This window comes from Myripristis murdjan, chromosome 1 (assembly GCF_902150065.1).
Source record: "Myripristis murdjan chromosome 1, fMyrMur1.1, whole genome shotgun sequence".
NCBI lineage: Eukaryota > Metazoa > Chordata > Actinopteri > Holocentriformes > Holocentridae > Myripristis > Myripristis murdjan.
Genome location: NC_043980.1, coordinates 31,774,005 through 31,800,247, shown reverse-complemented (window position 1 = coordinate 31,800,247; position 26,243 = coordinate 31,774,005). Strand labels below are relative to the sequence as shown.

General features: G+C 41.4%; 1 protein-coding gene across 2 annotated transcripts in view; it reads right to left on the bottom strand.

The window, feature by feature from the left end:
- Window positions 1-627: 627 nt before the first annotated feature.
- Window positions 628-26,243, bottom strand: part of rgs12b (regulator of G protein signaling 12b) — a 60,274-nt gene continuing 34,658 nt past the window's right edge. Inside the window, exons 6-19 of one of the 2 annotated variants that reach the window (XM_030060578.1) lie at window positions 21,638-21,659; window positions 14,654-14,823; window positions 13,612-13,704; window positions 13,199-13,342; window positions 11,392-11,574; window positions 10,848-10,998; window positions 8,785-8,879; window positions 8,307-8,519; window positions 7,622-7,695; window positions 6,274-6,400; window positions 6,054-6,150; window positions 5,464-5,531; window positions 3,794-3,965; window positions 628-3,110 (exon numbers count right to left, since the gene is read on the bottom strand). In XM_030060578.1, coding sequence (XP_029916438.1) covers window positions 2,533-3,110; window positions 3,794-3,965; window positions 5,464-5,531; window positions 6,054-6,150; window positions 6,274-6,400; window positions 7,622-7,695; window positions 8,307-8,519; window positions 8,785-8,879; window positions 10,848-10,998; window positions 11,392-11,574; window positions 13,199-13,342; window positions 13,612-13,704; window positions 14,654-14,823; window positions 21,638-21,659 — 2,187 coding nt within the window. In that variant the 3' untranslated portion in view covers window positions 628-2,532. The remainder of the gene's footprint in view (window positions 3,111-3,793; window positions 3,966-5,463; window positions 5,532-6,053; window positions 6,151-6,273; window positions 6,401-7,621; window positions 7,696-8,306; window positions 8,520-8,784; window positions 8,880-10,847; window positions 10,999-11,391; window positions 11,575-13,198; window positions 13,343-13,611; window positions 13,705-14,653; window positions 14,824-21,637; window positions 21,660-26,243) is intronic. The other variant, XM_030060587.1, reaches the window with a different exon arrangement.

Sequence of the window (26,243 nt, the reverse complement as noted above, 5' to 3'; positions counted from 1 at the left end):
ATTTCATATCATGATATTGTCTCATAAAATTGACACTGCATCAACCCGACACAGTAACAACCCAACAAGTGAGTTTTTAGTACATAATTATAAATTGTTCTCCCAAAAGCAGCTAAATTAAATGTTTTATGCACATGAATGGCACATTAATCAAAATTGTCATTGCCTACACATGGTAATAATATTACCCTATGCATCTGTTTGCAAAGTTTTCTTAATCACACAGAAGTTAAATAAATCTGAAACAAAAATCAATATTAATCCAAAGAGCCCCCCTAGTGCAAATGCTGCAAAAATAACTGCAAAGTTGTTCAATCATTATTTGTTGTCGCTCAAGACCTGCAGTGAGAGAAATCTTAAACTGAATCTTCCAACACTTTTCAGAATAATGCCGTCAAAACAAGTCAGCAGTCATTCTGCTTTGGCCTGGCGACGGTCCTATGGTCTCCAACTGTCAAGATATTATCAAGATATTTGATACTACGATATCGGCCCAAGCCTATTTTGGATGTCTATGCTGAGAAGGAACACAAGGCATCTGCATGAGAAAGGTGGAGGACAAGAAAGGGACAGACAAAAGTCTAAGATGAAAAAGAAAGGAGAGTGTTCACACAAGACTCTACAGAGTGATTTCAACCTCTAGAACATTTATTAGATCTATTTACAAACAGTACAGGCAATCCTAATGGGAGAGAACAGAACAGAACAGAACTCATTTCTATTGGTGGCACAACTGAAGAAACACCATGGCTGCTTTGCAATTCAACAATGACTATAGTAATATGGTATGCTTTCAAAATCTTGACTATATACAAATTAATACTTTTCATCGATACACTGAAGGATTTCAAAAGGATGTGGGATAAATTAATGTCTTGAGAATATATTACACGATAAAATAAGAGTAAAAACTTTTAAACAATGACACATTTTGACTTGTTAGTCTGATTCTTCTGGTCGAGACGTTGCAAGGACAGGCAGTTAAAAACATTGTTGAATTGCTGGAGAGGAGTGTCATCGTGAACGTGAGTAACAGCGTTGCAGTGTAAAAGAGACTGAAAAATGATGGATGTGGAGTCATGGGTACTCTTTGAGAAGAAAGAAATTGGACAAATGCTGCTGTTCGCTACGCAAAGTGGAGGATAGACAAAAAGGGAATGAGATGAGGGAGCTGAAAGATGGAGAAATACAGATTTGCAGTCTGCAGTAATTTTCTGGGTTGTGTGGACAGATAAAGATTGCATGTCTGTGCACACACTGTATTCTGTTTGAATGACTGACACGAGAAACGCCTGCGGTGAGGGAACAGTGGAAACACAGAGTGTACTGTCCTCAGGTGATTGGAGAGCAGCTGAGTGTGTGTGTGTTTGTGAGTGAGTTGATGCAAGCCTCTGACTGTATGTGTGGGGTCAAGCCCGGTGTCAGCGCTGCAGTGTGCTCCAACTTGGAGGGAAAAAAACATGCAACAAGTTTAAAATAACACTTCCTTCCCTAAGCAGGGTCCATTTTAAAAGTGCGCTAATGTAGCTTTGAGTTCTACCCAAGATACGATTCCATACCATGTCAGATTTGGTATAGTTAGTGATTGTTCACGAGTATCAGCGATTCATTTCTTGTCCGAATCTCTGATGACTCAACCTCCTGTGGCGTGAACAGGCTTTAGTTCCAAGTATAACACAAATTAAAAAGAAAAGAAAAACGAAAAAGACAAAAAGCAAGGTTTATGGGCAAAGTCTTTTTTGTAATGGGCTAAAGTGCATTGTTAGAGTCTGTACACTAAGGATGGAGGAGGAAGTTTGGCACTGGGTCATCGCCAATTGTCGGTCTCATCCTGAGCTTATGCTTGAGCTCAAGTTTCCAGGGAAGTCCACAGCAAGTCCACTCAAACACTTCACACAGATACAGACCACACAGGAAAACTCCAGGGAGGAGAAGCACACACAAATTCTGTTCAAGCTTCATTTAAATGCATCCTTTTCTCCTCTCTTCATGTCATAACAGCTACATGACCAAACATTAAGAGGAACGATATGGTTGGCCTGTATTTGATCTATCAGCCACGTTAAATGTGTTGTCATCTGTTAACTACAATTCCAGCTATTAATTGTACAGAGGATAAATTAGTGCATACACCACAGAGTTTAATCTCAACTCACTATATCCACTATTTCACCAAACTGACACAGATTCCTACAGGAAAACACAGCTTGAAACACAATTATGTTACATTTCAAAATGTCTTTGCTCCATTATTTACATCAGTTATTTTATTGTTTGATAATAGAGCCTGTTTGGGATTCAAATTTATCAACTTCATGTAGCCTGCAGAAAGCGATTTACTTTAAATGAAGGGAGGAGAGGAGGATGTATTCTGGTGGTAGCCACATGGATGCAAAGACCGTTCGTACGTTCTCAATGTTTGACCTGAATAAAGGGCAAAGTGAATCTAGATCAGTTTAGCGGGTTTCCAGTCCCACTCGCAGCCATGTGAAGGAAGGAGGTGAAAGTTCAGAAGATCAAAGGTGGAAAAGTTCACATGGGGGAAGTACCTGAGCTGGGCCAACTGTCCTGTGCTTGCTGTTGGGGTTGGGGTTTGGACGGCAGGGATGAGGGAGTTAGGTAGGTGAGGCTGGGGCTGTTAATGTCTCCCTCTCCCACCAGAGTCAGATCAGGCAGGGTGTCCTCTTCCAGCATCTGGACCGAATCTCCCTTGACAGAATCCTGGGATGGGTAGATGGGGGAGAGGGCGCCAGGGAACGGGGGAGGTGGCCTGACTTTCCTGCCCCCTCCTCCCCCGCAGCCCAGCGAAGAGTCTAAGCTCTGCGTCTGGTGGCTCGCGGTGAGCGCATGGCAGTAGCTCCCTCCTCGGTCGTTGTTGTTGTTCTCCTTGTTGCCCCGGCGACCGCTACTAGGGAAGCTGCCGTTGTTGGGGTTGCGGGAGGTAGGCGTGGAGCAAGTGGGCTCGGGGTCGTAGGGAGAGGGAACAGCCTGGTTGGTTGCCACCGGCAACAGACGCAGGAATTCTGGGAGCTGCAGGTCGCTCTTGTTTAGCAGACCTCGCTGGTCGTCTGCTCGGTTGCTCTGAGCTTTGGATATGAGGTCGAAGAACTCTGCAGGCACGCACGCAAATGCACACACACGCAAACACACACACGCACAATACACAGTGAATAATACCCCAACACAACATATTCACTACAAAAAATCTTGATTTTAATAAGTCATTTGGTCTTAGATTCAGTGTTAAAAGCTTGTTTTTCTTAAAACAAGTAAAAAAAAAAAATCAATCTGCCCCGGGATGAGATAATTCCATGTTTCCAATGCAGTTACACTTGTTTCAGGACTTTTTCAGGGAACAAGTGTAAATATGTTGAAACAAGGCAAGAAAATGACAGCTGATTCAAGAAAATTCTGGAAACAAGTGTCCATACATCTAACAGGTTAAAAATTTTCCAAAGGGATGAGATAATCCCACTGGAAGATTTTTTTTTTTACCTTGTATGACTGAAGTTGAGACGAAATGACTTCAAAGATTTTTTGCAGTATTGGCAAACGACAGAATACACTGATTCTACTTCAGAGAGCATGCAGAAGAATTAATCAGTTAGACAAGTCAAAGCTACAAACAGTGTGAGAGGAGGTGACTGTGCTACAGGTAGCTAGCTCTGAAAGCACTGGTGCAGCTTCTGCAAAACTGCAGACAGGCAAAAGGATTAGTGTGACCACAGCAGCACAGCTACAGAGCTACAGGAACAAGAGATCACAGAGAGAGAGGGAGATGGTTGTTCTTTACCTTCGGCTTCGTCTATATTAATCTTTTTCTGCTTTCTCTTTTCCGGAGCCTTATGGAGAGAGACAGAGTGGTTGGGTAAAGGCTGGCTGCCTGTGTCAGGGCTGGACCCAGCCTTGCCGTTCTCCCCATGGGGATGGGCTGAGCTGGCTTTCCCTGACGGCCTGTCCTCTCCCTGGGGGCCACAAGGAGAGCGAAGTGGGGCATTAGAGCCCTGACGGTCAAGGGTCATGGCGTGTGTATGGGGACAAGTAATGATAGGGAGGGAGGGGTCAATTTGTAGAAAAAGGTGAAAAACAAAAAAGGACCCTGTAGGGGTGTTTATTCATTGCATTGATGCATCAATTATAAATTAGATCCACTCTGATTTGGGCCTGAATCAGTATTAAATGTTTTGAATTAAATCATTCAGGATTCTTTAAAAAAAAATGTCAGTTATGTTTTTTATAGAATATGTGAGGTTAAAGAAATTTTGTTGTCTTTTTTTCATATTTCAGAAGAAAAAAGATGGTCTTACAATACAGTGCTTGTTAATTAATGGATATAAAAATTTGGCTTTTGAATCAAATTGCTGACTCTAATTGTGGTTTGCAAACTCAAATCCAATTGTATTGATCTGTAAAAGAAAATAAAAAAAAAAAAACAATTGCCCTTAAAACAAATTGCCAGCTAATGCAGCATGAATCAAGCTGACCTGATATTAAACAAAAGGTTCACAGCCCTAAGGACTAGTATTATTGATGGTGGAGAGGGGGACAAACTATAAAAAAAAAGAGTAATTTGTGATGAAGGGGGGTATAGAGCATCATTCGATGGGAACAAGTAATGATGGAGACAAAGGGGGGAATTTGTTGGCTCGACGTAACTGATCATCATTGACATTTACTAAAAATAACTGAGGGAGATCATCAATAATGCTTCTTGTTTGATGAATTATAATTAAAAGACATGTAAAGTATTCCACTCAGACAATAACACTGTCCAACACTGAAGAGTGACAGCAACAGTGCACTCAGCATCACCGACAAGTAGGCTAACAGGGACAGACACCACACAACACCAGAGACCACTTCTCCACTACATCTAGCCACACTACAGCCCTCAAAGCGGGAAACAGCCCGTTTTAAGGCAAATTCTTCTAAAACCAACTAAGATGTCAATAAATGACAGAAACTCCACGGATAACAAAGAAACCTTCCACAGCATTCCAAAGTGCCACCACCACCCAGTCCCTTTTGGGGGTCCAGACAAAGAAAGAAAGCTGTGGGCAGTCGTGAGACCCGGTGAAGGCTCCGCATGGCTTGTAATCCCTGTGAGGTGACGGCTCATAATGGAAGAAGAAGAACCAGAGAACCAGAAAGGAAAATTGTTGCAGCATTCCAGCCACAGGCAGACCAGGATAACAGGACGCTAAAAACCTGTGCCGAGGCTCTCGGCCACCCAGCAATGCACACAAATGCAGTTACAAACAGCACAAACCCTTCCCAAAACACACACATCATACACCTGCGCACATGTTGAACACATTGCAAACAGACATGGGTGATTGAGGACAGTGAGAAAGACACTTAGTAGCGTGGTATCATCATCCAGGAAGTAGAGACATTCAGTGGGTTATGGAACATTCCAGAGCGAGAAGAAAAGGGGAAGGAGGAAGTGGGAGGACATCTTACTGGTGCTGATTGGTTTCTGCTTGTAGAGGGTGGGGCATGGCTCTTAGAAGGAGGGACTTTCTGTTTGTCTGTTAAATGAAGCAAACGAAAAGAGAGAACGACACATATAGTGATACCAAAAATCATACTAGGGGATTTTTTTCTTCACTGCCACCGTCTTTTTCTGAGGGAGAAAAGTTCTGCCAAGAGCGTTCTTGAGGATAATAATAATAACAATTATGATGATAATAATTTTAAAAAGGTGGCATTGTTGACAGACTGTAACAATAACAGAGCTCTGTATCCAATCTTGCTGTGACTGGTTGGGCAATAAAAAAGAGAGGTTACTCTCACTAGCCTTTTTTCTCTGAAAAATGTAACTAGAGTGGCCATTTCCTGAGTGTTTAACAGCCGCTTCCCATAGGATTGCATGTAAATAAAGACAGTGACAGCTGAGAAAAATAATGCTGCATGTGAACACAGCCTAAAAAGGCACCAACAGGACAGTAATAGGATTTAGTGCTGTCTTCAGTATTTTATTAATGATGCACAACAGTTCATTGTTATCAAATGATGCTATTCAAAGAACTTTGTGTATGTGTGTTCCTTACCTTTTCCAGGAGTATGGTCTGCTACATCTAATACCACTCTGAGCCCGTCCAGGTTGGATATAGGAAGACCGAGATCTAGTGGCTCTGACTCTCCGCTCTGCATCACGCGCACACAAACACACACACACACAAATTAGAAAGACTTCCTTTCCTACGTTGGCCCATCTGTCTGTTTTTCCCTCTGAACAGATACTGGCAGCCAGGCCGAGGGGTGACTTACGATGCGTGCCACCAGGTCTGAGAGGTGCAGGCCATACTTGGCCACCACAGGCCGAAGGACCTCAGTCACCGGCTTGGTGGGTTTTGCTTTCAGGCCCACCGAACGGTTAATCGGAACCAAGTCCAGTCTAAAGGAGGAGGGAACAGAAAATACTTTAAACCAGGGTTCCTATTCTTTAAATGAAATCATTTTCCAGGATTTCTTAAAAACATATTCAATGATCTATATACAAATGTACATAACTACATAGCAGAGATGGGGACTCGAGTTTGCGACTTGGACTCGAGTCGCACTTAAGTCGCACACACAGAGACTTCAGACTTGACTTGGATTTGTGCTCAAAACACTTCAGATTCGTCTTGGACTGGAGTTTTGGGACTTGTGAACAATCTTTGTTTTCTTTTTTTGGTGTAAACGTCTGATGAGCTTGATGTCATTCCCTCCTTTTTTCATAGTAACCATGGCAACCTATTACGCCTTGGGTGCGCTCCTCACACACCAGTACCTCAGATGACGGTAACGCTATGGAGACCGACACACCTGCAACAGCTGCTGTACCCTTCATAATTAAGTTTGGCTATAAAAACTTCAAACAAGACGGCACCAGCAAAAGGATGCTGGATCAACCACATCTAACTTTACAGTCACACATACACATACATATGTGCTAGCTGCTGCTCACAGATCACCTTAGGATGCTTAAAAATGGACAAATTCACAGTGCTATCTCAAATTACACATTTTTGTGTAAGAAAAAAGTTAACACATTCGCAACATGCTAACAATGTGCAAATGTGTTGACAACATGGTTTTACATGCAAAGATGACAAAAGTTAATAAAAGTGATAAAAGTGTCGGTTTTGCATGTTTTAGATGTTTTTGGACTTCCATACACATGGGACCAAAACACCACAGCTGGCTGTGAGCAGGCACTGAAATGGGGCATCAGCGGCTAAAAATGTGAATCTGAATATGTCATCTCAGGCCAACTTTATAATTTTCCAGGATCTCACTAATGTTTCCCAGCCAGTTTATCAGATTTGAAATTTTCCAGGTGTCTTCCATGACTGGAAAACTGACCTGTTTCCATGACCATTTCCCATGATGGGAAAACTTGCCTATAAGCTTCCAGGTTTTCCAGGATGCGTGGGAGCCCTGTTAAACATTTCCCATGGAGATCGTTGTAGCCGCAGGGTTGGTGGCAATTGAGGCTCTAAGACTCACAGTTACTCGAGGTTTTATTCCTGGTATCAGTTCTCATAAACTTGGTAGCAACTCTTATTTTGATATTGGGAATATTTCACAAAAGCCAGAGGATGAAACTGATTACGGCTGCGTATTACTGTACCTGAAGAGAGTGCGCTTCTCTAGTCTGAGGTCCCGAGAGCACAGCGTCATACAGTCCTGGTCCAAAACCAAAGGCTGACAGTGAGAGAGAGAGAGAGAGAGAGGGAGAGGGAGGGAGGGAGATAGAGACAGTTATCCAATCCCTGCAGCAGTAAGGTATTTGATTCCACTGAGCACACATGCATGCACAAACACGTCATGCATGCGCACCACTGCAGAATTATGTGAAACAAGAGATGTGAGGACGACACAGTAACAGTCACTCTCATGTGAGTGGCCACTCAGTTCGTGGTGCGTGTGTTTGCTCTGAATGTGTGTAAGCAAGCACACTCCTCCTGAATGAATGTAGCATAACGAGAAATATCCAAATTTAAGCTTTCACACAGGCCAGCATGTGAGGTTTCTGAGGAATCAGAATAAAATAGCATCTAATATAACTAACAGGGCTTCGGTAGGCTGGCTTCATCCGTGTCTGAAGTAGAACCTTGAATTGGGTTATATTTCAAATTTCCTGTGAGTATTTGGCACAATGACAGATAGGAACCAGTAGAAGACATATATCTGTCATCCTACTTTCATAAATCTCCCATTTGGCCTGCATCACACAGTTGCTACCAGCATTTTTTTTTTCTGGAGGAAACCATCTACTCTAAGTTTCCATCACTTGCATCTGTTTTCTATTGTACCTTCTCCCCTCCGACAAGGAAGAGGTCTACGGCTGCCAGGTTGATACAGAGTTTCTCACAGAGGCCCAGGAGCAGGTCCCTGATGGACACCCCAGCCCTCAGTGGCACCGAGCAGCACGAGCCATCCGGCAGGCTTATGTTACACTGCCTCAGGGGGACACAGCTACCGCCGCGGTCCGCTGACACTGAGACTGAGCTGCGGGACACATCACCCTGGAGGGAGAAAACCGAGAGACAACAGAGAGAGAGGACAGAAGAAGGTGAGGAGGATGGGAAAACAAAAAAGAACAATCTCATTTTTAATGCAGTTATACAAATTATTATTATGCTACTGTTTATGTTCAGTACAATTTTACATAATTTATGTCCAATGAGGAAGTTGGAGCAAGTATGAATTACTCCTGTGACACTTTGTGTGACATGAGTGCCCATTGTAATGTATAGTACAAATATCTGGTGATGTATTTTCCAGACTGACCTCGTTCTTCCCCGACCCCGAGGTCCCGAGCTCCAGACTGGCTCCAGAAGACAGAGAACCCTGGGATTCGCGGCGGCCATTGCTGCCTGAGAAATCTAGCAAACACAACACGTGTTAGTCATGCGTGGTAGTGAAATAACCCAGAGGACAAGCTCTGCCAACTGGAGGGGGCTCATTCCAAAATACTGGATGTCCACCATGGAAAAAAAAATTGGTCAATAAATAAATACCCTCATGCTTTTGTTCAGTATGTACTGAAAAATTCATAAAAGTCGTAGTATCACTCTATAGTAGTGTTTCGTGTCGTTTTGGTTGTTAGATCTGTGATTAATGATCATGGACTCATGTGTCCACATGTAAGCCTTACAAACACTCTATTGAGGTTTCTCATTCATATGGGTTATAGGCCAAAATTAAACGCGACCTATAACCCAGTTTTGAACAAACTGAACAAAATAATGACCATGTACAATTAGGTCCATAAGTATTTGGACAGTGAAAAAATATTTATAATTTTGCCCTTGTACACCACCACAGTGGATTTGAAATGGAGTAATCAAGACGTGATTGAAGTGCAGACTTTCAGCTTTAATTTAAGGGGTTGAACAAAAACATGGAATTAACCGTTTTTGAATTACAGCCAGTTTTATACATTGTCAACCCATTTTCAGAGGCTCAAAAGTAATTGGGCAAACTATATAAAACATACATAACTATAATTATGAGGATTATAGTCAATATTTGGAGGAAAATCCTTTGCAGTCAATGACTGCCTGAAGTTTAGAGCCCATGGACAAAATAACCAAATTCCAAATTCTTGGCTCTGCCAAGCCTTTACTGCTGCTGCCCTCAGTTGTTGCTTGTTTGTGGGTCTTTCTGCCTCCAGTTTGGTCTTCAGCAGGTGAAAAGCAGCTCAGCTGGGTTGAGGTCTGGGGACTGACTTGGCCATTGAAGAATATTTCACTTCTTTGCTTTCAGTAACTCTTGGGTTGCTTTCGCAGTTTGTTTTGGATCATTGTCCATCTGCACGGTGGAGCGCAGTCCTATCAGTTTTGTGGCATTTGGCTGAATCTGAGCAGATAGCATAGCTGTATAAACATCAGAATTCATCCTGCTACTGCCATCAGCAGTCACATCATCAATAAACACCAGTGAGCCAGTTCCACTGGCAGCCAAACATGCCCACGCCATAACACTGCCTCCTCCATGCTGGACAGATGATGAGCTCTGCTTTGTCCAAAGAACCCTGCTCCTGAATCGGGCAGGCTTTTTAGTTGTTGTTGTTTTTTTGCAAAGTGTAATGATATCCGATGCTATTATCGGTTCGGTGCATCCCTATTTGATTTGGCTACTCCTAAAGTTGTTGCTATATGTCTTTTGTTTTGGAGCCTAATGATGGCCTCCTTCACCTGCATAGACACCTCTTTGGATCAATTGCTGAAGGTTCTGATAAACAGCTACCAAATGCAAATGTAAACACTTGGAATGAACGCCAGACCTTTTATTTTCTTAATTTGTCATGTAATAACAGGCATGGCATTTTTTGTTCAACCCCTTAAATTAAAGCTGAAAGTCTGCACTTCAGTCATGTCATGATTACTCCATTTCAAATCCACAGCGGTGGTATACAAGGGCAAAATTATGCATATTGTGTCACTGTCCAAATACTTATGGACCTAATTGTATATTGGTCATTAGTCCCCTAATGTGAAGGAGGTGGTCATGCACAAAGTAGGCTAAGTGCAGTTGGATATGCAGTGAAATATAAAAAGATGGAGAGCTAACTGCACAAGTAAAAAATTAGATCATTCTAATCACTAGCTATAAACATATAAACAGCAGATCACATGCTCTCCTATGCATTTAAACAGCTGGCCCCCAATTTAGTCAGTTCAATACAGGTCTTACGGGGCTTGCACATCACTGTTCCATCAAGCTAACAATTTTGTATTTGTTAAAAAGTTTAAGTTATTATTTTTAAGTTTTTAAGTTATCTTGTTTTTGAAATAAACTCTTTAGTAGAACAATGATCAAGACACAGCAGATCTACTGCTACTACTGACTGTAGTTGAAGTCAGCCAAGTCTCGTTTCTTGGGGCCTTTGCCAAAGCTTCTGTTGCGGGACCAGGAGAAGAACATGCCCTTCTTCCTGTCCCCTGAATCATCCCTGCTGTCCTCGTTCAAAGAGCGGCCTGACTTGCTCTTCTTGTCCTCCTAAGAGATATAAACAAAACGAGTGAATGAGTGCAGACACAGATGTGCACGGAGAAACAGAACCAAGGACACATGCAAGCCCTTGTCATCTCATTTACTAAATAGTGACACTGAGGATGACCATTTCAGCTCACCAAATAGTTACAAATTTATGGTGTATATATGTCAAAACATTAAAAACTTAGCTATTTTATGATTCTTATCCTATTGCAAATCATAGAGAACTGTCATTCTGATAGTTTGTTTTAAAGTAGACATAAAACTTAGACAAAGAGCAGTATCAGCTGTTCCTATATTTAATAATTATGTTCTCTTTTACGTGATACATCCTGACACCAAAACTGTGACACTTTTGACAGGAAACAGCACAGAGGAAGAACATGTCTGTGTTACCTTCTTGGGTGTGGAGAGGTTGGAGCGGTCGGAGCCAGTGGTGCTGTGTTTGGAGGTGGGGCTGCTGGGGATGTGGTAGGGGTCTGGTAGAGGCCGGCCCTCCACTTCAGCCAGCATACATTCCTGGTACAGCAGAGACTTGAGGAACCGTGTGTAGCTGTCAAACTTCATCAGGTTGAAGATCTACAATGCGGGAAAGGAAGTACAGAACGGTCAGTGGAAAGGAAGGACATGCAAAGATGACGGAAGGAAGGAACAAATAAAGGAAGGGGACCGGATCAGGGCAGAAGGAAGGCAAGGTGAAAGAAGAAACAACAGAGTGGATTTTTTTTCCAAGTGCATGAAAGAAAAGTGAAATTGATTAAGTAATACAGAGAAATGATGAGTAAGAGAGGAGAGAAGTAAGAAGAAATAAGAGTGTGAGTGTTTGTATGTGTGTGCAGCGTGTGATGCTAATGGCACCACGAGATCCTGACAAGCCCTGGGGTACACTGGAAAAACTTGTCTCAGGCTTTGATGTGAAAGCCTCTGTGTGTATGTTTGATTTGTAAAAATATAGAGGGCGATGGTGAGAATACCCTTCTTGCCTTGTGACTCTTATCAGAGTTTGAACATCTAAGCTTGACTGTTGAAATCAATGGAGCTTTTCATCACCCCCCCCAACAACACGCAGATCTAAGGGGTCATTCACTTCCATGACGCTAAGACAGCTAATGAAGATGAATACTAAACCTTATACTCTATGAGAATCCAGTGCTGTAACATGCCATGTAATAGATAAAATAATCCATTTTCAACTGTGCTCTGTTTAGATGGAGTTTTTTTTTAAGTAATAAAAAAAATGCCACTTTATTTATCCCTGTAGGAAAATCCTCTTTTTATTTGACCTGAGGATGTTGGAGGTTAAGCCAGAGAACAGGGACCACATCTATTAAACTGGTACAAGTGAAAGATTAAAGTAAAAATCATTCACTTTCACTCCAACTGTTGACCCGAAAAATAAGCTTTTTATATTTTCTTTTGATTTAAAAATGCTTTTAGTTTTAAAGGGTTAAGAAACAAAAACTGTATTTTCTCAATCAAATTATTTTCTATTGTCATCATTGGGTGCAGGAAACATCACAAAATTGCATCTTTTAGTGGTTACTGGCATAAAAAGCACTATTCAAATGATTAGGAAATGAATGAATGAATGAATGGACACATCATGATAACATAATAATTAGCCTTCTTTCAATATCCATTTTCACTGAATACACTAAGAACAAATCATAATGTAACTCAATCTCCACTAACGATAACGAGGAGCTGACAGCAGTGTTAATAAAACGGTAGTCCAGTGAGACCCAGTCTCAGGAAATTGTGACCCTGTTCCAACTCGGATCCGGTCATGGATCCTGATCCCTATTCAGTCATGATACCGTGATTGTAGGCTAAAAAAGGCAAATTACAGTTCTGTTGTGTTAGTGGTTGCTTTGTGTGTCATCTAAGACAGGGCCTCCGTTTACTCATTAAATATCGCAACATGTTTGGGTCACTTCATTGGGGAAATGGTCAGAATCACAGGGACATTTCAGAATCATTATATTTCTCACGGGCCTCCTGCCTCAGTCAACTAAGGGGACAGCCAGTGATTACAGTAACAGCAACAGAAGAGAGGCTCAGCTGTAGTTGCCCCTGTAGTGAAAAACATTGGTTGTAGCCTCTATACATTCACAGTCAATCCAATTTGTAATTTTCTAAGTGACAGACAAATAATAATATTGGCAAATATGAGTACATGAATGTGTGTTTGGCACTATGCTACCTGCAGTTGCTGCTCCTTGAACATGTCAGGCCGAGGGGCGTTGAGGATGTCGTCAGCGAGCTGGGCCTGGCTATCAATGTTGACCGGTGTTGTGGCCTTACTGGACAGGAAGCTGTTGTAGATCTCCCTGGCCCGCTGAGAGAGCTGGAGAAGGCGGGAGGGACAGTAAGAGTGACAGATAATTGAGTGAAATTGAGATGGAGATGCATGTTTCAGTGTGTAAATTACAGAAAGAAGACAGAAAAGAGTGAGAAGAGGAGGAGGGGGGGAAAACAAGGGGCAAAAAGGAAGCGGATGTCATTTTGTATGGTTCACATCCTAACACCTAATAATTTCCTTCTGCCGCGCAAGAGGGTATGATGTAGGGATATGTAAAAGTGATTAAACAGTGTGTTAGTGTCTGTGCGCGTTACCTGCTTCTTGTCATTCTCGGGGACATGACTGAAGAACTCACAGGCCTGCCAGAACAGGATATTCTCCTCGCTGAACTCTTTCTTTAGAAACTCCTGCGACACAGAGTTACAGGCCAGACCAAAAAAAAAGGAGAAAAAAGAAAAAAAAAAAAATCAGAAAAGCTAATATATCACACTAGGATGAAATGTCCTGGCCTGAATGTACCAGCCACAGCCAGCAGACAAACAGATAGGGGAAAGAGGAAGCATAGTGTTCTCTGGGGCAGACATACAAAATAAACAAGACCACACAAGCAATAAATAGATAGTAGATAGAACAGGTCAGGTCAAACTCTGCAAATAAAATAAATAAAACCCTTGGCAAATCTGTGCTAGACTGTGGATTTTCTTTATGTATATGTATATGTAATGGCTTTTACTGATGTAAAACTGAAGTTACCAATACAATACAAAAATTAAGACAATTTAGCAAATATCAGAAATCAGATAAGGAAAGTAGTAAAAAAAGAAGAAAATGATTCAAAACACACTGATGGTGCATACAGTATAATGGAGGAGGAGTGGAAAACAAATAGTGTTTGATCATAAAAAACAAAATGAGCATTGTGGTTTTAGTTCACTGAATAGTGTTGTTTTGAAAACACCAAAAGATTTAATGGATCATAAATAGATAAGTATATTATTCAGAATTCAGAAAGAAGCTCATTGGACTATTGTAGTGCGTAACTTGACTCACGTGGAACTAAAACTTTTGGTAATTTGGGCAATTTAATTAAGTAAATGCATTTAACATGGAACTCAATCCAGTAGAAATGCCTTCTATCATTTGAAGGCAGCCGGATTACTGAATCAAACAATGTTGGAAATGTGTGGAGAGGACAGCCAAAGATAAATCTGCACAGCTGTTACAGCTACTATTGAATGGATGAAGACAAGCTTAGGAACTATTGTGATGGACAATATCTGGAACAGTTAACAATTGTCAACAATTCCCTGTACATTGCTAGTGCAATACCAGCCATGTGCTATCCTATCACAGTACCGAGAAGTAGCGGACTCCCACGGGGTCCTGCAGCAGCCTCTCGAAGCAGACGGCCCAGCTGGCCACTCTCCTCTCGGTGTGGCGCCGGTGGCTCTGGACACTGGGCAGGCTGGCGTTACTGTTCAGACTGTTGTCACTGCCGCAGCCCTGCAGCTCCACGCTGTTAAGCTCTGCTCAGAGGGAATCACACACACACAAAATTACAAAACTGTGACTGCAAGATGAAAAGACAGCAAAGCAGAGAGATACACAAGCAAAGCCCAGAACCAGAATGAGCTTTGAGTCTGATAAACTGCCACAGGGCTGCTCAAAAGTGATAAAATATAACACAGGCGAACGGCACTGTTAGGCTGGTGTCTGAGAAATTTTTAACAGAGGTGAGAAATACAGTTACCAAAAAAGCATCCTAGCAGCCATCTTCCTTTTAAAATGATGCCTTTAGTTTAAGGGACCATACCAGTGAACGTATAAACTTTACATTTCTGCTAATACTTTTCCAATGCAAGCAGACGTATTTCATAACTCCAATATGATATTTTCTTCCTTTCGTTCAGCCATTGGTCTCAACTCATTCCACTACAATATGAAAATGAAATTTCAGAGACTTCAAACTTTCTTCACACCAGTATTCCATCATAAAGTTCTGTGGTTTATGAAAGGCACTGACTTTGACTTTGTTAGACTAAGAAGCAGAACATTATAAGATAGATGTTTCAACAGTAATGCCAGCCTTCAAACAAAAAATCATATTTAAAAATTGAGAGATTTTGTTTATCTGTAGTACTGTGCATGATTTGGAAAATGTTTTTTGTAATGTAAAATACGGATATATTTTAGTAAATGGGCCAAACATTCACAATCACTGGGGTGGTCTTTTAATGCTAGGTTATTCAAGTAATTTATGTACAAATGTGATTCCTGATGAACTTCATATTAAAGCTACTGAGGTATCAAAAGAAATACAGTTCATTTTTAAAACGATGTCCTCATTTTTAAGAAATTAAGCGTCAATGCACCATATGCTCACTGACTGTTTCCGCCTACATTAGTTTGGCAGGCTCAAAATCACCATACCTGAAAGAACAAATTGTGTTTTTTTATGCAAAATACTTTCTTCCAACTGATGAGAAGAACTTGAGTGTTACTGAGTAGGAAAATCAGAATCTTTAAAATACAGTCGGGAGATGGTATTATGACCCCCATTTAAATAAATGGTGGTAGGTGCTAATGATTCACAAAGCCAAATACCACCAGTATGTGTAGGCAGCATGTGCTGAAATTTGTTATCTCAAGTATCACCTGAATAAAACAGAGAAACAACATTAAGTACAATAAAAAAATCAAATCTAACTGCCTCTCTACTTAACAGTAGAATCTTGATTTTATGGCATGACCAGTCAACCGCATGGCCATTTCCTTTCTTTTATCCTCCCACTATGAGCTTCGAAATTCTCTCTAATACTCTACATGACAGTAGCCAACTGATTTAATTTTGTTGTTGTTACAGTATCGTTTTACGGTAAATTAATCTATTATTCATTCTCTGGTTTGCTCCTGAATGCGTGCCTTTGTGTGCCGTACCATGATAAATGATTTCTTTGATGTTGATATTGTCCAAAATTGTTGCAGAGAACTGTAAATGTATTGCTAGGCATATATATTTGTTACATTCTTTAAAGGCTATTTGTGTGACAAACATGTTTGGAAACAAGTTAATACTATATGTAATTAGACAGATTTTTTGCCAAAAGAATTGGTGCATTTTATGTATATTTCAATTATCAAAAATTTCAGCTATCCAAAATACCTTAATTCCTGAGGTTAACTGAGGTTCTACTATATACTAAAAAGAAACTCAGCACATTAGACATCAACTATCAGACAAAAACTATACAACTATATGAGCATTTACTGATTACCTCTGAGACAGAATTGGGAAATGCGCCCATTTCCTAATTCTGTGTCAGAGGTAATCAGCCATCTTGGGAAGGTCCTTGACAAGCCTGAGAGTTCTCTCTCGACGGCAAACTTGGACCACAACACGAGACAGGAGAGAGAAGATAATTACTTTCTCAGACTTCAATTCAAACCTCCTCCAAAGAGTATTAATTCCTCACTCCTAACACTGTAGCTTTTTAAAGCCAACGTTCAGTTCATTGGTGTCCTATAACAGAGACGGAGACGAGCAGCAGCACAGCAAAGGTAAATTAGAAAAGTGATAAACCACACCAATCTGAATAGTACACCACATAGACCAGCAATGTCTGTATTCAAACTGTACAACCACATTAACAGATAAGCTCATAACTCATCTGCTTCCATCCCAGCAGTTGTTAGTTACGTAAGAACTCCTGTAACAAACCAGTTGCATCTTGTGACTCTGAATCCCTTAATTCCCTGCAATTTACTCCTTGCGAGGATCTCAGAGAGATTAAAAAGATATTGAGCATCAAAAGCCTTCAACTGGAAATATGTCAGCCTGTCTGTAAAATTGTAAATTTCTTGAAGATGACAAAAACCCACTCCTGCACCAGGGTGACTCCTCACCTGGGTAGAGCTGGTAGGAGCCTGTGTGGTGCCAGCGAGGCAGACAGCGAATCCTGAGGGGTAACCAGGCCCCTCCATCCATACTCTCCCAGCCAGGGTCTTCACAAACCCAAGCACATCAGGCTGTGCACACACTCCCCGACCGGACACATGCAAACACACACACACAGCTCACAGCATTGCAGAAATTAAGGGACAGAGGAAACAACAGGCATGAAAGAAGAAGGTGATTGAGCTGGCTGACACACCAAGAGCGCAGTGGGGAGTCGAGTAACGAGCATGCGCACGCAGGTGCATGTACATTCACAGATGCACACACACATGTATAAGCATCCGGACAGGTAAGTGATACAAGCACACACAGGCCTTTGGGTGATGAATAATTCAAAGCAGAGGGAGGGGGGAACTAAAAACGCCTGAACACGCGCACGTCAACATGTGCATGGAGACACACACACAAACACAAACTGTGCAGTATTGATGAGAAGCTTGTTAAAGGAAGGCCACTACCGCGACTAATGAGGCCTGCAGCCCACATTCAGCTACTCTGACACACACATACACACACAAAGATGGACTGGCGAATGTAAAGAGCAAGAAAGTACAGCACATAAAGGAACTTGCTGTGGCAACTCATTCATGTCTCGACTTTTATGGTGGACAAGAAGAATAATTTGTACGTTTCAGAGTTCAGCTTGTCAGGTTGCTATGCAGTAGCACATAACACAAATATATAGTATGGGAATATAAACACATTCCCATACTATGCACACTGCTGTAAAATACACATACTCCACTATCTCTCTTATTGTTACTGCATATATACTGATACTGTGTGTAATGGTTCCACTGTCTAAATAATGCTATATTATTTTTCATTTTCTGTATGTTTATGAAGTACCAGGGAAGGGACAAAATCAATCCTTTGTTACTAAATCAACCAACGTTTTCCAAAACAACAACAGTACCAATACTAGTGTTTTTACAACATCTGTAGTATCAATGCAACTTGGCAGCTGATTCTGAGTCATGCAACGACAAAACTAGGAATGTTCACTGACATGAGACAAGATCAAAATGGCTGGTGCAATTGCTCTGCACTCTCTGCTAAGACCAGTGGACAAGAAAAGTGGAGAAAAGGCCAATTCTTGAAATATTTCACCTTTAAAGCAGGTGAAAACAACAGCATCGCTGATACTCAAACCAATCTGCAAACCGATGTTGTTGTGCATTTCACATCGAAGGAGGACAGAGTGATATGATGGCTTATTCAAGAGTTTAAACAGATGAGCTTCAGTTAATGTGATAGCTGTTTCCTGGTGGTGGTGATGCACCACTGATGAATGAAAACGAAGGAAACACTGAACAACTACAGGCTGATACTGCGCTCGTAACCCCGTCTTCTTATTCTAACATACATTACAGGTTTAAATAGTTGAAACACATAAAGTCTCTGTCTACATGGTAATATTTATTCAAAGTATTTTTTTAAAAAGTGTGCTGAATGGGATTTCTGTTTTTTGTTGTGGAATTTAATTGGGTATATGTTTACATAATCCCTATTTTTATGGATTGGATTTTATTTTTTATCTTTCAGTCTTCTCCCCTGACTATGTATTACATTTGCTGCTACAGCAGCCTGATCTCTGCACAGGGATCAATAGTTTCATCTTACCTTATTTTATTGTTCTGTCTGCAATTACAGTAGGTAGTTTACACGTACACTGTGTATTTATTAGGGCTGTCAAAGTTAACGCATGTGATTAATCTGAGGACCTTAACACATTATTAAACGCAAATTGATGCAATGTTGAATTTTGACCCACTTTTGACCTTTAATCCGAAACACATACTGTCAGTGTAGCAGTTAGAAATAGTTCAGTCGATACTGATGGAGGACCTAATTTAGGAACGGACAGCCATCTTGCTTTTCCACTTGTGACTTGTCTTACTCTGTGAACAAACAGAGAGCGGTGAGCAGCCCAGACAAGTACACACCTGACCGCGAGTATTTGTCCTTATAGCAGAGAAACATTTATACAGATTTAGCAACTGCCTTATGCTTGGACGGCATACTAGCACGAAGTTGCTGATTACCAATATCAGTCTAAATGAATGATAAGAGAACTTGTGGACTGCTGTGGCTTGCATGTGGCCTGCCTTCAAGTTTTCTTTCAAGAGGCTGTCTGGTGGGATCTCTGGACAGAAATAACATCATACAGACATACTGCAACACTGAAATGTCGTTCTGTCAGAACACATTAATGCGATTACAAAAATTAATGACTTGACAGACCTAATATTACTCATTGGTGTGCATATATATATATATATATATATATACTTAACTGTGACATAATAGCCATAATTAAAATATTAGTAATGAGATACATAAGGTCCAACAATCGCAGATGTCTCTGATGAACCATGTGCTCACACTACAAGCAAAACAATCAACAAGTCATGGAAAGTCAGACTCAGTCAATACGTGTGGAAGGTCAAAAAACATGACAGCTGAGGAAAAGTTGCCCATGATTACATATTTTGGGGTTATCCACCATCCCTATACATGAACAATATCTACATCTGGCCAGAGCCAAATGAATGAGAAATTAACAATCAACCATTCAAATCTTCTCAGTTCTCTACACCTTTTATTTGAAAGTTGAACAGTAAACACAAAACAGTGGAACGTCACTTTCCACTGTTTTGATGAAAAGGCAAAACTAAAGCAGCAAATGTTCATGGTTTGTAGCTTATTTTTCTTGGTCATAATGAGACCAATACACAGCTAGATCCTCTCACACTGGCCACAGTCCGTCAGAATAGAGCAACACGTCCACCAAGTTGTTTGCAGTGCGTACAAGCGGCAGCAGTTCAGCGGCCTCTGACTTCAGTGAGTCTCCAACTTCATAGTTAGAGCAACTGAGAGGGACTGTTGACATTTTTCATTGGTATCAGTGCCACATAACTCCTACAACACATGCAAATTAATGTGCAAGAGGACAAAGATTTCCACTGCAGTCACTGCCAATATGGCCTCTCTCTCTCAGAAACACATGGTGTGAGTAAGTGGTCATAAACACGTACACTATGGAGCTAACAGCCAACATGTCTGCCATGGCTGCTGCACAAACCTTTTTTCTTGTTTCCCACCTCCTCTCCCTCTGTTCTGCTCCCCTCTCTCCATTGCTTGGTCTTTGATATGCATTTGGCAGTTGTTAAAACAACACCAGGCCTTTCTTAATTCAGAGACACTTTGCTAACGGTGGCACGTGCTAATTGAGCCATATGGGGAGGTGGGGGTCAGATGGGGGCTGGTGGGCTGCCGCGTGTTAACTAATATGTGGAAAAGTTTGGTTCACTTCAGTATAACAAGTTACAGGAACACAAAATGTAGTCATTACAAAAGATAATGCCAGTTAAAGCCACAGATACAAAGTAAAACAGAAGAGAACAGTGTTAAGGGTAATGTTAGAAATTTTATGTAATTTTTTTGTGTGTAGATATTTACGTTGTCTGTAGGAACTGGTGTTGTCATAACAACCAAAGTTTCAATACTACATTGCAGAATTATGAATGTTCAAGACATTCAGCAACTGTTTATCTTAATTTCATTTCAGCATTAAATCCAGAACGTGTATTTTTTGTGAGCTGAAATGGTTAAAAAAGATGGATTTATTCATAGAAATAATATGAATCATAGGCCAACTAAATAGGTTAACAAAACGGCTGCCAAGAGTAAAAATATGGAACTAGCACAGTTTCTGAGCCAAAAAAGAGGTGTATCAAACCAGCACATCAAAATCCCTGAGTAAAAGTTTCAAAAAAGTTGCAGAGGTGGTAAAACACATGAGCTGATGTTCTGCCTTGTTTTCAGTAGCTTTGTGCTGGTATAGATTGTCGTGCAGTGTACACAAAAACTTGTGAGGACAATAGTTTCTGCACTGCACTGTTGTCTCTCTCCCGTGTTGTGTCTTCTATCCATGACTTGCCGTCACATGTTTCTGATCTGCAGCTAATGCATTTAAACATTTCTGGCTAACTTTGCTAGCAGCCGGCCAAAAGCAGAACCGCAGGAAGAGGTGGGGCAGAAGTTGAGCAGGTCGGACCAGACTGCCAGAGAGAGTTTAGTCAGTGAAAGCTGCCACACACGAATGGGGTGTCTGCGATGACCATGGCCGTGACACTACATTTGAGTGCAGCCAGGACAGCTGGTCTGACACAATGAGCCACATTACTTGCCCAATCAAACGCCACTTCAAACAGATAATGTCAACTAGCGAACTAGAAATGATTATTTTTATGGACTGCACTCAAGGGTGAGGTGGAATTTGTGGAGATAACAATAGATAACAACGATCAATGAAATTTGATCGTTGTAAGGCAGGTTATAGACTGAAAATGTTAAGATGTTGAAAAAGACAAATTACTCACCTCCATCGGAGACTGCAGCAGACTGTAAGAGAGCAGAGGAAGACATTGGTTACTATCAGCATTCATCACAATGAAAACACACACATACACAAAATGACCAAGAGGTGACAGCCACATGGATATACACCTCTGGTCACATGGAGACAAACACACTCTCAGACTGGTTCACACAACGAGCCAGGCCAACTTCCACACACACACTTTCACATTACGGCACACTCAGTAAAGCACCCACACTCATTGTATCTTGTGTGTGGGTGGAATCATCTGTGAACTGGCTGCGCTCGCTCTGCAAGGAAGCCTCTCCAGAGGGGTGGGGTTTGGAGCGAGTGAGAGAGCGTGTGTGTGTGTGTGTGTGTGTGTGCACGCTCATGGGTATGTGTGTGAGAGGGGGGACATTCCCGCCCCCAATTTCACAGAAAGGCGTGATGTTTGCTCATGTATCACACAATCACCAATTAGGAATGGAGTTAAACACACCACTACAAACCGAAAAGACACACACGGCATGCATACAAAGTAATTTTAATCTTGCATCTAATCAGCAGCATTTACTTTCTCACTTATTACATTTTCACACACTCCTTCCCTTGGTCCCCCACTCACTCACAGTCACACAATGCAGAAAGTGCATGGAGTCTCTCCCCAGACATGCTTATCAGGGATGAGATCACACAACGGAGAGATTAGTAATGCGACTAATAAAGGTATGGTATTAGAAGGGCTATGTGACTCAGAAACAGAAAAAGGACGAGAGGAGGAGACAAAGCAAAACACAGAGAGAGAGAGGACGGGTGGGGTGGGGGGTGAGCAACAAGAACACAGAGCAGTGTTTTGCAAGAGAATATAGAAAAAAAAAATCAAAGACAGGAACAATGGAGGGGGACCAGCAACATCATAGCCTAGACTGACATATTGGTAGTCCCCACAAAAATAACTTTACTATTTCATCAAGAAAACAATGTTGTGTATCTGGGGGTATTCAATTAAAATTTTAGGAAGTCAAGTTCCTCCCCAGCAAAGGTCAAAGCCATCATATCCAACATTTCTTGTGAGTTGTAAGCCTATATGGACATAGCATTGAGGGGCTGAATGTGTATAGCTGTGTGTATATAACACTGTCATAAAGTGAAATTCAGAAATAAGTACCTTTCCCAACCATTCTCCCATTAGACACACTGTAAAGGTCTGAAAAAAGATAGAAGCACTACTCACAAATAAAAGCATGAAAACGAGTTTCCCTTAAAAAATATACATTTAAATAAAATACTGCTCTCTTCAGACCTCATCTGCACAGGATCGGATCTTTATCCTGAGCATTTATCAGGAATCTACCGGTAACATAAAGTGCCTGATGGTGTGACATCTCACTCAATCTCCTATGTCATGTCTTGTCATGTGCCTCATTAGTGTGTGTATTTGGTCCCTGAGTTTTCCCCACCTCAGTGCTGCTTCGTCTTTGAACCTTGTGTCAAGCGTACCAGCCTTTTTCTCTACCTCTATCTTCATCTCTGTTTTCCTTGTGTATTTTGACCTCTGCTTTGTTGCCTGGACCTTCCGTTAGTCATCTCCTTGCCAAACTCTATCACCTCATCATCTACCTCTCAACCTCTGCTACGAACATCTGCAAGTAAAACCGTTAGTTGGCTTTGATCCTACCTCTGAGTCGAGCTATTGAGTCCATGCCTGCCATCTATCCAGTCGGTGCACATTGAATCTGCATGGCTCTTACAGCAGGTCTGCTAAATGTTAAATTACATTGTCATGAAGCTTTTCATGAGCTGCCTGCTGTTGCAGCTTCCGAGTTGGAATTGGTCCATTGCAACCGTCATAGGCAACCGCAAGAAGACAGAAAAACTGCCTGAAGACAGCAAATGACTAATTAACTAATCAATCACAATAGCTAACATTTGTTAGTAAATTACAAGAGTACAGAGAATTCTAGACTTAAGTTGAACATGTTTTCAAATCAAGATCCAGTCAGAGAATCTGAATAATGAAAGATGAATGAAAGATAATGAATAGATAAAGATAATGAATGAAAGATCTGAATAATCTCAGCAAACTGAGATTATTCAGATCTTAGTAATTCCAATTTGGAGTTCTGAATTACCTGGCATTCCTTTGCACTTTTCCATGTCGGAAGTCGGAGTTATCCTAGTTCTGAGTTCAATGGAAATCTCCTTTATTCCACATTTTTTGACAGTTGAGTCCGAAAGGTCCTCATTTAAATCATCCCTCACCAATTTTGCATAATGCACCTTTAACACTGAGTGAGCCAATAGTAAACTCCCCCTTACCTTGGTACAGGAGATGTACAAATCTAGCAGTGGTTGTTTGTGATTACTGTGCCTCTTGGCCATTTTTCTCAGTCAAGCTAAACTGTCCAGGCTACAAGGCACAGCAACTGTAATCACTGGGATTATCTGGGTTTTCCACCACTATGGTGACCCGAGGTTGGCACCACTGTGTGAAAAAGGATCTGATGTGACTTTACAGCAGTTGATTGTGGTCAGATTGCCACAAAGAACAAGAGAGCGACACAGACACAGACATTACTAATGGAAACTGGTTAGCAAGCTCAGCTGCTGACTCTCATTTGAGCTAACTCATATCTCAACAGTGTGTGTTCCCTCGCTGAGTTGTGTGTTATGACATGATACTTTGTATGAGTGCAGTCTATGCATGTGGCCAACATCTGCCGGAGATGTCTTTTGTACATAGGGTGCATTCTTTTACATTTGTGTGTGTGTGTTCATAGCCCATCCCCACTCACTTCCTGCTGCGGTGTGTGATCACTTCCAGACGTATTCTGTAGTGGAATGGTTTGGCCCCTGGTCTAGGCCCCAAGTCCTCTCTTTTCTCTCTCTTTCCCCCTCTCTGCTTGTCTCCTCCATTCTCTTCCTCCATATTTTATAACCTCCTGCTTTTTATCTGTTCCTTTCCCTCATTCATTCATCCCTCACTTCCTTCCTTTGTCCTTCATCACCGTATTGCATTTCCTACATCTCGTTACTATTCCATCTCTCCTTCGAGGCCTTTGTCAAATCGTTCTCTTCTTCAGTCCCCCCCCTTCCTGGCAGATCTGGGCCATTCCTGACAGCCCAAAGGGAATGACTGGGGGTTTTCCAGACACTTCCCTCCATTCCTGCTCCAGCTCGTAACCCTTAAGTTTCTACCCAAAGAGACGCATACAGCTGGAGCGCGCTGTACAGTCTTTTCATATTAAGAGAGCCATAATGTAGAAGTAGTATGACATCCGTCCCTCACAGTATATGCATATATGAATAAAATCCCTCACATTCTTAGCCTCTTTTGAGCCTCAGTTGAGTGCTGTTCCGTTTAAGCCTGCACAGCAATAGATGACGAGTCTAGCTGTTCTCTCAGTGACCATGTTTACATGTACACCTTATTCCTGTATTAACCGGAATATTCGCAACATTCCGGTTGCGCACGAGTCATGTAAACATGCACCGAACCCGATTAAGGTCATATTCCGGTTGGAGAGAATTCCGAATCAGACCCCTGGCATATGCCTGTTCCAACCGGAATATTGTACCATGTAAACACCTTAATCAGAAAATGCCTCATACCGGAATATTTAGTTACGCCTGCGCATGCTCGATTCACAATGAATGTTGCTATGGTTACTTGCAAGCGGGGAGAACGACATAGTGAACAGCATGGCGAAAAGCAGCAAGAGTCAGCATTTTAGGAGTGAGGAGGAGACTGCAGTCTGCCTTCAGCTAATGAAAGACTTAAATATCATGGAGCATATCGATGGGAGAAAAAACAGAAATAGCGACAGAAGAAGATTTATGTATTTCCGGCAGACCAGACGCCTATACGCGTGCTGCTGCCCCCCGCAGTTGAGTGTTGCATTACGTAAGAGAGTGGATTACGCCGAAACACGGGAATATGCAAAGTAACATGTAAACGGAATATTCCAGTTGCCGCAGCGCAATTACCTTAACCGGAATATTGACCCGAACCGGAATATGGTGTGCATGTAAACATAATCAATGATAGCAGTCAGCTGGCAGTAGGGATCTACTTATCAATCACAGCTCAAATGTCTGCTTTTAATGTCTGCTGATATTGATCGTTAACATATTTACCATTTTAGTTCCACCATAAATGCACTGACAAGATCAGCTGAAGAAAATGACACAGTTCATAGCACTGTGACTGATGTTTAAGTTTAAGGTTTCCTGATTTAGTGAGGACAGGGCTTCTCAGAAGAAAGACATTCTACATAAAACCCCAGATTGTGTTTGTGGTTAGGAAGCTCTCAGAGTTTGGTCTACTCTTTTCAATTAAACTGCTAACCTATTATTTTGTTACCTACTAAACTAAACCCAGCTGTCATCAGCTAAACCATACTAGACCTGGATAAATGAGTTACGTCACTAAAACTAAACTACATTCCCGCATGTTAAAGACAGAATCGAGACCAAAATAACAAGCCACATGACATCTGTTGCTACTGACATTTATGTTACATTACATTATATGGATTTTTCCAATTACAGCAGATTTCTTGGAAAGACAGTGAAACAGAAAGCAGCCACCTCAGAATTAGTAATCCTGGAAATGCTAAACTATC